The sequence below is a fragment of the Ostrinia nubilalis genome, chromosome Z (assembly GCF_963855985.1).
Source record: "Ostrinia nubilalis chromosome Z, ilOstNubi1.1, whole genome shotgun sequence".
Taxonomy (NCBI): domain Eukaryota; kingdom Metazoa; phylum Arthropoda; class Insecta; order Lepidoptera; family Crambidae; genus Ostrinia; species Ostrinia nubilalis.
In genome coordinates, this window is record NC_087119.1 from 26,597,552 (window position 1) to 26,612,693 (window position 15,142).

The window sequence follows — 15,142 nt, forward strand, 5'->3', positions numbered from 1 at the left end:
ATGAGTCCTGCAATCACCATGTATGTCGGTAGCGTAGCATGTATTAGTTGCTATTGGTGTATAGTATAATGTTTATATTGACGTGCTCACTAAGTCGCCAGATATTCGTACACAATCGTTGTTTATTTGTCGTACAAGTATGCGGCTATTATTTTGTTGTGGGCTGAGTACGCTGCCGCGTTGATCTATCCTATGACAAATTAATACTTTCTCCGTATTGGATGGAACGGTTCGGTTGTCGCCCGCCGTCGAAGAGTGCGGGCCATACTAGGGCTAAATGAAGTTCTGCACACAAGTCGAACGCTAAGACATGGGGAACAAGAAATGTGGTGAATTTTTTTTTGTACAATTTACTGGTTTATTAGATTACTATTTGAGGGCCATTAAGGGTCAGTTATGTTTGATTCTCGTACGTGTAACGTTGTGATCGTTTTGATAACAATACCATTGGGTGTTATCTCCTCCCCTATACTTATTTATTATTTAGTCTACTATTGCTTTAGTAAAATTTCACCACACTCAAATTAATATTTTGCCGACGAAACTAATACCTACCCCGATCTTTTCTACTGTAATGTCCCATTTATAAAGTTCTTGAAGGACTTAAAACAAATATTCTACTCAGTTTGAAATGTTTATAAGTAGGTTTAAAATGCCCACAAAGCATTTTTATGAAAGTTTTCACAACGCCGTATTCCCACATAGCTTTGTGAGCACTTTGCGCTCGCGTACTAAAATTAGGGTTGTGTTTGTAAATAAGGAAACCTAATGAGCGCGATTATTAAAACGATCGTTTGTTCCGCTCAAATATTTTAGCGAATTCGACTTTTAATTAGGCGCTACATACGGGCCTTTGGCCTGTGGCTTCGGCCGACCGAGTAGACGATGTCAATAAATCTGCTACGTAATACTTATATCAATGAACTAAAGTAATATACTTTCCGGTGTTGATTGTACGTGGTGTACGTAAAACCACAAAAAAACGACGTACGAGTATGTCCTTTTAAACAGATTGACGTTCAACTACAAATCCTAAGGCCGCCACAGAACGTTTTCGTTATAATTTCATTAAATTGGCCTGTATAAAAAGCACACATTTGAAATAGAAGGAAAAGTAATACGAGTGCTTAAATTGACTGCCTCAAGTGGGAATTACGTGTCATGTTACCTATAAACTACTGTATTGGATTGAAAAAGAGGCTGACAAAGGTGACTGAGTTTCTTCCGCCACTTCTTCTCAGCACCAGCCCATATGTAGTCCCGAAGTGGTGGTAGGGCAAGCTATATTTGGGACGTGTATAAGTGCCCTGGAAAGGGCCCATGTACTGAATAATCTATTTAATTTCAATGTCTCCCTCAGGGCTACCGCATGGAGTGCCCCCCCGGGTGCCCCCCGGCGGTCTACGACCTGATGCACGGCTGCTGGCAGTGGAACCCCTCCGACCGTCCCACCTTCCACGAGATCCACCACGCGTTGGAGCACATGTTCCAGGACAACTCCATCACCGAAGGTAAGCCTCCAGGGTGCCTATGTATGTTTAAAAAGCATATAAGCATCGTCGTCAGCACCATCAGCAATATAATTTCAGCGTAGGTACAGCAAAACCCCATCACTAAAGTTCCCTGACCCTTTTGCTATTTCCTTGCTCCTGATAAACTGTTTTCATCGAATGACATTTGTAGCACCTGTTTCTTCAACGCCCTGGCCAATAGTAGTTTCCCTCCACCGCTCTAGCTAACTTTAGTAAATTTTAATATGGATTAGTCCATTTTCAGTTTAAAACGTCATACTAGAGCTCCTGGATAATCCATCACCAAAGGTGACCCGGTAGCCATTGCCCTAGTAGAATTTTCCGACCCAAGTTTCAAAGCACCGGCTTTAAAACATATTTTTACTCTGTTTTGTCATTTTAGTCACCGGGATTTTAACGAGAAGGATAAATCTTGTCAGAAGCATTATCCACTAGCCCGGCTGTAATCCTCCGACTAGAGCTTTAGGTAGGAGGCCATAGCTTAAGCGCTGACCGCAATGGAAAAGTTTTTCGCTTTTGTCGCGTCTGCAAACGTAGCATTCGTTTAAATCCGTCTAGTTCCCTACGAATTTTGTATTTGCGATGCAAATATGGCATTTCCATCTAATTAAACAGCGTTAATTAAAGGCAAAAGGGTGTATGTACACGTAACTGCGCCATTTGCGAGAGCTGTTTGTCCGCGATTTGCGGGTGCTCCGGGCCACGTGTTGCGGTTTCCGTGCAAACGCGTCGATGGAGTTTCGCCGCAAATGCGGTGAATCGGTACACTTTGCTCTGCGGCACCATTACTGACCTTTGACATTCGCCCTTGAGATTATCACCTCCGCTGCTTTTTTCTAGGTTTATTTTATTTCGTATTAGTATGGAAGTGTAGCGTTTGAAGACTGGAATTTTATGGTTGGTTTTGAAACGGTACGAGAACTGGTACCGCAGGTGACACAAGCCATCGTCACCTCTTTGGATCCTTGTGATGACGATGTGATTAAGGATGGTGTAGCAGTTCGCCTTTCGCGCGCTGGCAATCGCGAGGCGAGGCGTTTACGTTACGGTTCCGATAAGAGTGCGTTGCACTATGGAGTCTCATATCAAGAATACTGACCTTCTCGAGTTGATACGGTTACGATCCCTTTCCGGGTTGATAAATGTGCTATATCCTTTAAACTGGCTGCCCTTGATATGTTCAGCTTGTCGGTACCACTCGGGCACTTTTCTGGTAGCTATGGTTACTTTGGTTCTCCTACGGATCCCCCATCCGAACTTCGTCACCTATTAGGTGTTCTTGAGCTTTCATATAATAGTACGAGTAAGAAACTACGGTTTTGATCAGTACGTCGTCGCAGACTCAAGTGTCTAGAGGCACTGCGGTATTTGGACGAGAAGATGTCGCGAAGCTTTCTGAAGCTATTGTATGTATTTAAAAAAAAAAAAAGTATATAAGTAGTATATCCGTTAAGCTAGCACCCATAACACAAGCATATTAATTGCTTACTTTGGGGCTAGATGGCGCTGTGTGAGATTGTTCAAAGATATTTATTTATTATTATTATTTATTGAATTATTTCAATTAAAAATATTCATGAACAGCTGTTATACAAAAGGATTCCTGTGTAAAGTTCCAACGTGCATAAAGATGCACTGTAAGACACAGTCAAGTAAAACATGCTAAATTTTAAATTTGACGATGGCAATAAAATCTTAAGAGTTTCTCATAAAAATGTCTACCGTTTCAACAGAGGTGGAGAAGCAACTGCAAGTGGGTGGGGCCGCCGGCGGAAACGCCCAGATGTCCTCCAAGAAGTTCGGCGGCGCCGGGCCCTCCTCAGGGGCCGACCGTGGGGCCGGGACTTCCTCAGGGGCCGACCGCGGGGCCGGGACTTCATCAGGGGCCGACCGTGGGGCCGGGACTTCCTCAGGGGCCGATCGCGGGGCCGGAACCTCCTCGGGGGCCGACCGCGGCGTGCAAATGCGCCGCCCCACCAACCGCCGCGGCAAACAAGCGCCCACCCCGCCCAAGAGGACCAGGTATGTCAACTATGTTTTACAAATGTGAGTTTTGGTAGTTCGTTCCTTTAAAAAAAATGCAGTCCACTGCTGGATAAAGGTCTCCCCCAAAAATATTATTATTTATTATCTAAATCATGATTGTAATATTATGTGAAAAGTTGGTCGTCAAGAATACACGAAGTAGCTGTAGTCTTTATAACTCTAGACGTTCCTACATCAGACCGCAGATGTTTTTTTCGTGTTAGATTCATCTGTTGATGTGCTGGATGCGATACACTGTTTGCTAATAGTGATCCAGGTAATCCAAACATGCCAGCAACCAAACTGGGGACTGCTATATCAGAATAATTACCAGTAACAGAACCAACACTTGCCACTTAACAAATAGCTGCTATCGCTACCTGGCGATAAAGTGCAAACTTGCTTGCAGCTGTGCTCGGACGTCCTGTAATTACGCCCGTGGGGTTGCGACTTGTGATTGAAAATGTAGCCGTCACTTGGGAACAGATTGCGATGGAAACTTGTTCTGCTTTGTTGTAGTGTTTATTGCTCATATAAATAACCATTTTCTACTCGGCGTGAAAGACACCTGATACTACACATTGATGTAGTCACCAGGGACTTACGAGTCATAACATAAATTGTCTAATTCGTTTTGTACTGTAAAAGGTACATGTTTGATTTTTGTTGTAATACTAAACATGATTTAAAACTTGAAAAAATTGATGCTAAATACCACAACCTTTCGCTTGCCTGGCGATAAAGTAAAACTTGTGCTGATGAAACGACACTGATCTGCAGCTTGTATTATGAGTGTCAAAGTAGCGACCGGGCAAGACAAAGGCCCGCCATACACGGACAGCTCGAGCAGTTAGTCAGTGATCAACATACACGGACCACTCTTGTAGTAGTTGTAGTCAAGAGTCAACAGCTTGAAGCTGCCAGTGATAACTGCTCGAGCAGTTGGTATTAACTGCTCGAGCAGTTGGTATTAACTGCTCAACAAATCACAAGCGCGCGCGCCGCGGAATGAAGAAAGTGGACGGAGGTAACTGCGAGAGAGCTGTCGACAGCTCGAGCAGTCAGTGTATGGCTGGCGACTACTTGACCGCACGATGAAAATTCACCGTGCTGTCGACCGCCCGAATCAGTTGCAACTGCTCGAGCGGTTGGTGTATGTGCGTCCATAGAACTCTGCAGTTCACTGTGCAGTCGCAGCTTGAAGCTGTCGACCCTGACTGCTTCAAGCGGTCCGTGTATTGCCGGCCAAAGGCCCATTTTTTCAAGTTCCAATTCGTGTTTGAATTTTGCCGTGTAATCCTCAGCCTGCTCTCGTCGTGCAGCTCGTTCCGCGAGTCGCAGTACGCGACCGACGAGCACTCTGCGCAGGAGGAGTCGCTCGCTTCGCTCAACGGTGAGTACGAACATATATTGCTGTGCGATCTAACGTAGGGCGATTATAACCTATTCTATAGTCTGGTCTCTGAGCACGTAGAATTTTGTCCAATGACCCCAAGCTACCCATCCTTAGCGCTCGCGCGTAATTATATTGCTGTCGCGACTGTGCGACGGGCGCCTGCAGTGAGTGTGCGAGCGCAACAGCAACATAATTACGCGCGAGCGATAAGGATGGGTAACTTGGGGTCATTGGACAAAATTCTACGTGCTCAGAGACCAGGCTTTAACCTAACTCTCGCGGCAGTGTGATGTCACGTGGTCTGCTAGATTATTAGCTAGTATTGTGTCACATGAAGCCAATGTTACCTGTCTCTCGTGGTCAATTTGGCTAATTTATTATGCTTCAGATTGGTCAGTATGACTTAAAACGGTTGGTCGTTGTGACGTAACTCAGCTCAGAGAGCCAATAATACAGTGATTTAACTTTTTCAAACATTCAGACAATTTGCGAGGGTATGACATATTGTGAACAAATCAGGGTAACTGTGTCAAGTTGATATGAATCTCATTGCCAATTCTGAGACAGTCGGCTGTCCACCGGGACTCTACTAGCTACTCAACCTATAAAGTTATTACAATTTAGTACCGTGAATTTATAATTTGAAGTTCAATTTAGTCTTATCCAGGCATTATTTATTAACGCATTAATTATTTATTAAGTTATTTGAATTTTACTATAACAATGAAAAGGAATGCATCTCTAGAACTAACTGATATTATATTACTCTATTTTCTGATAATGATCGTGTTGTGATATTGAATGTTTCATTTGTTTTAAATTGTTTTCCCTTTTATCCTTGTTTCAAATTAGAAAATCGTCAATGTGCGAGTACATTTGAATGCAATACATTCATTGCAAATGATGTAAATATTAGCGTATTTAGTCTGCTAGTATCTACATACTCACTGCATCTGAATCATCATCCAATTCATTGGATTTTGAATAGAGACCATATGTAGCCAAACTCCAAACGCAGACGGGCTGAGTGTAAATGAACCTGCAGCGATCAGATAGCGGGCGTTATGTTCATGTACATTATTTTAATAGAAACATTAACGTTAAAAGCAAGACTGGCAAATAAGCGTGAGAATTCCAGATCAATTTTACTCTAGTAGGCTCCATGATAAGGACCGACCACAACGGCTACTTGACACACACGCACAGAGCGCCACTTATTTTGGAAACGCTGCAACTACTTACTTCTTTATGATTTTCAAAAGTCTCTCGCTTACGCTATTGGCTTCTACATACTTTTGTTTCGTGCCATAAGTTGCATTCGATTTCATTTACATTACAATATTACGATTGGATTTATGTATTTTATTATTTGGATATTTCTGTGTATATAAGTAAGATGATAAGAGATTTTCTATATGTAAGTCCTGGATGTGCATCAGTTAAACTAGCGTTTTCTGTCTGTTTGTCTGCCCGCGCGCCAGGCGTGTAGCGCCAGGTCGATCGGCCTTGTAAGTATGCGACCTGGTCGGGTACGCGACGCTACCCTTATATATTTATTTTGTGGAACCTTTGATGGTTATTAGCGATAAACTAACAAAAAAATTAAACAGTCATCATCACTCCTCATAAACTAGCATCAAATAAAATATTGGCGTACACATCTGTTCTGGTATTATGTGTATTTGGTAAAAGTATTTATTTTAAATGTCCGAAAGAGAACTGATGTATACGCTTATAAAAATACATATTTATTTTACATTTTCATTTGTATAGTTGTTATCTTGGCAGAAAATATAGTCGTCTACAACTAACGTTCGGTTCTTCTGGAGTGACTTAGGCCCAGAACAGACGGTGAAACGCAACTGCAACGAAACTGAAACTGCTAGTTACTTTTGAGTTGCATCTAAGTTTCTGCCATAGCGTCCGTTGAGAGACCACACATGACGCAACCAGTTTGAAACATTCAGTTTCAGTTTCATTCGTAAGAGAATCATCAGAAAGTTGCAGTTTCGATGCAGTTGCGTTTCACCGTCTGTTCTGGGCCTTAGAAGACAGAAGATAGGCCTATATTTTCTGTCTGTATTTGTGCGGCTGCGCTTTGCATCCTTCTCCGTCACTTCTAGTCGCCGCTTGGGTGATTCTATATTCAGCTTTAAATATTTAATCCAACCATCCGACATCGTCGAAATTGAATTGATAGGTTCTTCATTAGTCTTCTACATTTTAATGAATTAAAAGTATTTGAAGGCATCTTTTTAAACATTCGATCCCTGTCAGTTCAAAGTCGATTAAGTTTGACATCATCATAAACTGAGTTCGATTTTGAGATTAAAGAGTAACATCCGATTGGGACCTGCGATGACGGTCACTGTCACATATGATGACCATTATCTTTATGAAAGCTGACTAAGAAAATAATTACAATAAAACAATCTAACACGATACAATTGTGTGTAATTGGCTGACAGTAAAATTACAATATTTTCAAAGTCAGACTTTTTGATTAGTCCGGAATGTCCCGTGAAAGTTCTAGCGCTATAATAAAAGTTTGCTTTGTTTTAAATGATATTTCAGCTTCCATTTCAATTTGCTTTTTATTTATTATAGACTATTCCTATATTCCTATTTAACAATAATAAAAAATATCAATATAATATGTAATAATAACGGATCACTTATTCATTTTGTTATTTTACACATCCATAGTTTTATTTATGTTAATCAGTTTAATATAAGTAATATTTATTTTAGAATACCATTTGTGTTCTTGTGTATGTGGTGAAGTAAAATGTTTGCGTATGTTTTGTGTGGGTGTGATTACCTATATTTAAGTGTCTTATGTAAATTTTTGTATCATTTTTCTTCCAATTTTAATAATTATTAATATCTGCATCATAAAAGTGTAATCGAGAGGAATCCTAATAGTTTAGACGAGTATGTGTTTGAAATACATCCCCTGTATTTAATCCTAAGTTATGCCAATAGTACGACCAGAAGTACTTTTTATTTAATGCTCCGATATGCTTACATTTCAATACATACTTTCTGAAAATAAAGAAGGAATGAGATTAACTTTCAACACACAGTAGGCTGTTTGAATTATATTACATATGAGTAAAATCAATATATTTTAAATAATCCTTTCCAAGTAGTTCTTTTGTAAAATTACTCATTTCTCCCCACCCATTAGAAACAGCTAGATTACCCTGTTAAAGCTGAAGCCCGGTGTGTACAACTGTACATGTGGCAATATGTTCCCACCAGGCGTGGCCCGCGCAGGCGGCAGCGGGGCCCGCGAGGCGTCGTCCGAGGGCTCGCTGGCGGAGGCCACGCCGGACACCGACGAGTCGGCGGGGCCCGCCGGCGAGCCGCGCCACCGCGCCAAGCGGCGCCACCACCACCAGCCGGCCCAGCACCACGCATCGCCTGCTGAGCAGCCTAAGGTAAGGACTTTAAGCAGGATGAGACATTGAAAACATACTTAGAATAAGAATAAGAATACTTTACACTAAATACTTTACTTTACTCGGCATGGGGCACACTGAAAACCAGCGTCGTGGCCTCCCTCACCGGGGGCCATGGCATATGCTGAGTGGGGTCCCATTGCGATGGACATCGCTGTGCGACAAGGTGGCACTGCTCAGTTTTACTTTCACTTTCATTGTATGTTTTATGTCACCTATGTCTTATTTACTTTTTTTTCTATTATTTACATCTTTTGTCTTCTGTGATGTCCATGGCAATAAATGTTTCTTTCTTTCTTTCTTTCTTTATTCAGCATGGAAAAATAAAATAAAAATACAGTACATATAACATTAAACTACAAGCTATGCTGAAGAGGCGTCCGCTCAGCTATAATCGCGACATAACAAGCGCCATGTCGAGAAGCTGGTTTTCAGCGGGAACCAACACGATGAAGATTGCGGATTGCGCGCCCTCTACCGGGACCATATTGAGGCTACCAGTCAAGAAGGCGCGCAACAGGTGAAGAGGTTACTTAGAAGAAAGAAAGAAAATAACTTTATTTTGGCAACAACAAATTCAGGCAACATAGACATACACAAAAAAATAATAACTAAGTTGCCAAAAAAGGTCACCCACTCAGTAATATCTTGACAGTGTGACTGCCAAGACACTGATTTTCAGTGGGTGCCTTTTGTAGCGCTATACAAAAAAAAAATAAGAAGAAAAAAAATAAAAACCATAAATTAATCATTCAATACATTTAAAAAACATTAAATAATAACAAAATACATAATTTATTAAATTAAAACAAACTTACGAGCAAAAGTATGGAATCACCCCGTTGTGTTTGGTTCCAAGCCATCTTAAGAACTGAATGACTATGTATGTATCCATAGTATCAATTTAAAGTATAAAATATTACTTTTAAAATGGTACCATTTTTATTTATCTTCCATTAGTCATTTAGTTCTTACGATCGCTCGGAGCATATAAGGTGATTCCATACTTTTGCTCGCGAGTGTAGGTCCTGGGGTGAGATGTAGATATATTTAGGTCCACATATTTATCTGGCAGAGCTGGAAAGTAAATACTTTCTCTGAATTTGTAATAGGGATGTTTCCTGGGTCAAAAAGCAAGAGTTTTAATTAGTCCATTAACTTATCAAAAAATACTCTACACGTATTTTTCACTTTTTCAAAGTAATGAAAATTTAAAGAGATAAAGCGCGCCAAAGTTCATAAGAAGAGGCCCGTGACGTCAATGCGTGCATAAAAGTGCCGCACGTTGTGACGTCGTGCGGAACTTCAACGCACCATAACTATGTAATTATTTGTTAGATTGACAAATAAAAATGTGTCCAATATTTTTTGATGTTAAACATGACGGCCTAAAAAAATTTTTTCTAGGAAACTAGCCTATTGCCTGGGGTTTTTCTGAGTCAAGGAAGTGTGGGATAAAGATTTGACCATCCACCGTTTGCAGCAACAAGGCGTGCAAGTGGCCGCCTTGGAGGTGCAGAACGTGAAGCGTGCCATCAACCGCTACGGCACGCTGCCTAAGGGCGCGCGAATCGGCGCCTACCTGGAGTCGCTGCGGCAGTCGGCGCCGGCCGCGCCCGCCGACGACGCGCGGTCGCTGTCCCCGCGGGCGCAGCACATGATCCGCTCCAACTCGTCCGGCGGCGTCACCGCGCCCGCGCCAGCCTCCCCTCGCGCGCTACGCTCCTTCCACAGGCTAGTTCAGTTACATTAATTAGGGCGCGCGAATCGGCGCCTACCTGGAGTCGCTGCGGCAGTCGGCGCCGGCCGCGCCCGCCGACGACGCGCGGTCGCTGTCCCCGCGGGCGCAGCACATGATCCGCTCCAACTCGTCCGGCGGCGTCACCGCGCCCGCGCCAGCCTCCCCTCGCGCGCTACGCTCCTTCCACAGGCTAGTTCAGTTACATTAATTAGGGCGCGCGAATCGGCGCCTACCTGGAGTCGCTGCGGCAGTCGGCGCCGGCCGCGCCCGCCGACGACGCGCGGTCGCTGTCCCCGCGGGCGCAGCACATGATCCGCTCCAACTCGTCCGGCGGCGTCACCGCGCCGGCGCCAGCCTCGCCCCGCGCTCTTCGCTCCTTCCACAGGCTAGTTCAGTTACATTAATTAGGGCGCGCGAATCGGCGCCTACCTGGAGTCGCTGCGGCAGTCGGCGCCGGCCGCGCCCGCCGACGACGCGCGGTCGCTGTCCCCGCGGGCGCAGCACATGATCCGCTCCAACTCGTCCGGCGGCGTCACCGCGCCCGCGCCAGCCTCCCCTCGCGCGCTACGCTCCTTCCACAGGCTAGTTCAGTTACATTAATTAGGGCGCGCGAATCGGCGCCTACCTGGAGTCGCTGCGGCAGTCGGCGCCGGCCGCGCCCGCCGACGACGCGCGGTCGCTGTCCCCGCGGGCGCAGCACATGATCCGCTCCAACTCGTCCGGCGGCGTCACCGCGCCGGCGCCAGCCTCGCCCCGCGCTCTTCGCTCCTTCCACAGGCTAGTTCAGTTACATTAATTAGGGCGCGCGAATCGGCGCCTACCTGGAGTCGCTGCGGCAGTCGGCGCCGGCCGCGCCCGCCGACGACGCGCGGTCGCTGTCCCCGCGGGCGCAGCACATGATCCGCTCCAACTCGTCCGGCGGCGTCACCGCGCCCGCGCCAGCCTCGCCCCGCGCGCTACGCTCCTTCCACAGGCTAGTTCAGTCACATTAATTAGGGCGCGCGAATCGGCGCCTACCTGGAGTCGCTGCGGCAGTCGGCGCCCGCCTCACCACGCGCGCTACGCTCCTTCCACAGGCTAGTTCAGTTACATTAATTAGGGCGCGCGAATCGGCGCCTACCTGGAGTCGCTGCGGCAGTCGGCGCCGGCCGCGCCCGCCGACGACGCGCGGTCGCTGTCCCCGCGGGCGCAGCACATGATCCGCTCCAACTCGTCCGGCGGCGTCACCGCGCCCGCGCCAGCCTCGCCCCGCGCGCTACGCTCCTTCCACAGGCTAGTTCAGTTAAATTAATTAAAACTAAAAATTCTTTATTTCAGACAATTTTAAAAGTCCATATTTTTTTTTTATGCATAACAAGGCAGGTATTTGACCACAATCGCACCTGATGTTAAGTGGGATGCAGTCTAGGATGATACATATCTGCCCTGTAAGTGCTTATTCACTCTCGCCTTGAAGAGGCCCGGATTATAGTTTTCGGGAAAGACAGCAGCAGGCAGCGAATTCCAGTCCCTAGCTGTTCGCATTATAAAAGAGTCATCGAAACGCTTAGTGCGAGCTGGTGGAATGTCAACAATATAGGGATGGTACACTAACCTGCGTCTGGTTCCCCGATGATGGAAGGGGCTGGTGGAATTAATTCGTGTAATTCTTTCGCACATTCTCCGAAGTGTAGCCTGTTAAACGGGTTCGAAAATAAACATACACACAAACAATAACAAATTCAAAAAAAAAAAAACTTGTACCCTGTGCAGAGACGGACCATCATGGGGGTGGATAAGGCCCCGTGATCAGTCTCTGCACAAGACACTTCCATAGCGGCGATGTGTATCTGTCCGCTAGGGTCCTCAGAATGCTGTTGCGACTGGCTCGCACCCTGGTAATAAGGGATACAGATTTCTTACGTATTATGGCGCTAAACCCGTCTGTATGATAATCCGCAAACATCCCTGATGCGCTACAAACACGAGGCAGTCTCAACAGCATCCTGAATATATTATTATATTGGACGCGCAGGGCCTCAAGCGATCTTTTGGTATACCTGACCTCTGGCAGTATGCTTTAAAAAGTGTAACCTTTACTTGGTCTGCACAACGGGAGAACCTGCGAGCCAACATGTTACCCCTTACCGCCAGAGCCCTGCGCTCCCTCAGTGATTCGTCCCACAACAGGCTCGTCCCACTGGGACGAAACACTGAATTCAAAGTATAAATTTTTCGTCCTGGATTCGTCCCGGTCGGAAAACATGATTAACAATTTCTGTATTTAAAAGGAAATCAACATAGAAAATCGTAACTACTTTTAATAAGAAATCACAGCTTAAAGAATCACTGAATCAAATAATATGTATTGTATATTATCAATAATATAATAATAATAATAATAAATTTATTTATTTCGACCACATACAGATCATAGTGTTAGTAAATAAGTACTTAAAAATTTAAAAATTTTAAAGGTTAGTAAGAATACAATTGGTTTGAGTTAAAATATAAAATTTAAAAATAAGCATCAGCGGTCTGCCAGCACATGAATCATTGCGCAATGATTCAGGTACCGACAGTCAAACCTCGACGCAAACATGCCCAGCACGCTGTTGGAGCTGGCCTCCACCCTGCGCACCAGGGAGGTGCAGCGTTTGCGCATTGTTGCATAAAAACAATCTACTCGCGCTTCCGCGAACATCCCCGATGCGCTACAGAATCGGGGCAGCCCCATCAGCGCTCTAAATGCGTTATTATATTGAATGCGCAGAGCGCTGTATTGTTTTTGTGAGTAACTAATCCAGAGGCTGCTTGTGTAAAAAGATGAGCAGTAAGCCCTAAAAAGGGTAGTCTTAACTTCAGTGGATTCAATGATTTCACATTTTATTTATTTAAATTTTTTGCTGATCTATAAGTATATTCACGTGTTCATTTGCTTTTAAATACAGATATTGTTAACAAATTCATGTTTTCTTTTATTTCATTGACTTTCTGATGGTAATAAATCACATAATGTTAAAGAATAAATTAAATGGGACGAATCCAGAACGGGAAATATACAGGGTGTTAGGTAAATGGGTATATGAGCCGACACTAGCCCATGTTAACATGATCATATAAATGGTATGGTGAAGCCAGAAAATTGATATCTTCATTTTAATTATTTTAATTTTCATACAAATCGGATTTTATAAAATTTATTTTGTATGAAAATTAAAAAAATTTAAATGATGATATCAATTTTCTGGCTTCACCATACTATTTATATGACCATGTTAACATGGGCTAGTGTCGGCTCATATACCCATTAACCTAACACCCTGTATATTTTTTTGAATTCAGTGTTTCGTCCCAGTGGGACGAACGTGTTGTGGGACGAATCACTGAAGACTGAACTAGCCCTTCCACAGCCCCGCCAAGCCGCGGCCGCGCCTCGCCGAGCTCGAGTTCCCGCCGCCGCCGCCGGACCTGCCGCCGCCGCCGGAAGACCCGCAGCCGCCGCCGCCGCCGCCGCCGCCGGACTGCTGCCGCGACGCCGCCACCGACACCGACGAGAAACCCGTCCGCCAGACCATGAAGGAAATGCTCGAACTCAAACTCGTCGCCGAGATCAAGGAGCGCGCCGACAAGAAGCAGCGCCAGAAGGACTCGCCGCCGCCGCACGAACTCCTCGAGATGCAAACGTCATTCGGCGACCCCGTCACGCGTCTCGTGTCCGAACTGTCCGAGAGCCTCAACCTCGAGGCGCTGCGCCGCGACAAGCCCGTCCGGCCCGTAGACAACGGGAAGGACACCGTGTCGCCCATCGACCTGAAGGCGAGTCTCCGCAAGACTCCGTACAACAACGTCGACAAGCGGGACGAGTCGAAGGGAACCGATTTCAAGTCGCAGCTGAAGAAAGTTGACACGAAGAGGGTCAATAAGGACGAGGAGGCCTGCTCGATTATTGATTTCAAGGCGAGGCTGCGGAAGGTCGACAGTGGGACGAACGGGACCGCCAAAAACCAGGCGTCCCCCGAGGAGGTCCGGGAGGAGAGGAAGCGCTCCGAAAGTTCCCTGGAGGCGGCTGGCGGCGACGAGGAGGACAAGCGCCGCAGCACCGGCAGCATCAGCAGCCTCAAGAAGCTGTGGGAGAACAAGGAGACCGAGGAAAGGCTGAGCCCCAAGATGAAGCCCAAGGTGAGTGCGCGATCACTACAAGATTCCATTTTCAAATACCATTTGATGTTCATTGTTATCCTAGATGAGGGAGGGGTGACATTGACATTTACGTGACAGAGCATACAAAGCATATAGATGACCCACGCTGAACTGTTCCACCAAACTCAATGACAGGGGGGCGCTACCATCGTTCAACTATATGGTTTCCAACATGGCAAAAATTGTAACTAGCGATCCGGTATTGACGGTGGCGCCCCACTGTCAATGTCATGGATAGGACAGTTCAGTATTTTGGAACTATATCTAAAGTCTCGCAGACGTTTGACGTCTCAAAAACATCCACCCATTCCGCTCCAATACCTAAGACACTGATTAAGCGGTAGACCTATAGTCCTAATTTTTATTATTATTACAAGCTTTTTATTATTACAAGCTTTATTTTACAAGCTTTATATTGACTTCACTTGTTAGTATGTGTGGGACAAATCTTGCAACTGAATTTAAGACCAGTTCTCCTCAACCGATTGATCTGAAATTTGGTATACTTATGTAAGTACGATGACAATGCAATGTTATGGTACCATTGAGCTGGTCTGATGATGGAGTCAGGAGGTGGCCATAGGAACTCCTAAACGAAACGGCGGAAACTTATCGTGTTTGGGTTCGTTGGATTCGACTTCCCGAGCACTTTGGTGCTAAATGATGACCAGGGCCCAGAGATTGAGATACAACTAAAAAGTGTAAAATAAAATTATAATAAAAAAAATAACTTTTTTAAAAACAAGCTTTAAGCGAAAGCTTGTAGCGCAAACAGAAAAACGGAATAAATTTCATGCGCGAT

General features: G+C 45.0%; 1 protein-coding gene across 1 annotated transcript in view; it reads left to right on the forward strand.

Moving 5' to 3' along the window:
• LOC135086463 (tyrosine-protein kinase Abl) overlaps window positions 1–15,142 on the forward strand; it is a 129,425-nt gene that overhangs the window by 106,539 nt on the left and 7,744 nt on the right. The window contains exons 9-20 of the mRNA XM_063981188.1: window positions 1,361–1,511; window positions 3,266–3,554; window positions 4,862–4,950; window positions 8,218–8,396; window positions 9,901–10,119; window positions 10,175–10,315; window positions 10,371–10,505; window positions 10,567–10,707; window positions 10,763–10,897; window positions 10,959–11,135; window positions 11,258–11,430; window positions 13,551–14,319. Of these exons, the coding sequence (XP_063837258.1) occupies window positions 1,361–1,511; window positions 3,266–3,554; window positions 4,862–4,950; window positions 8,218–8,396; window positions 9,901–10,119; window positions 10,175–10,315; window positions 10,371–10,505; window positions 10,567–10,707; window positions 10,763–10,897; window positions 10,959–11,135; window positions 11,258–11,430; window positions 13,551–14,319 (2,598 nt within the window). The remainder of the gene's footprint in view (window positions 1–1,360; window positions 1,512–3,265; window positions 3,555–4,861; window positions 4,951–8,217; window positions 8,397–9,900; window positions 10,120–10,174; window positions 10,316–10,370; window positions 10,506–10,566; window positions 10,708–10,762; window positions 10,898–10,958; window positions 11,136–11,257; window positions 11,431–13,550; window positions 14,320–15,142) is intronic.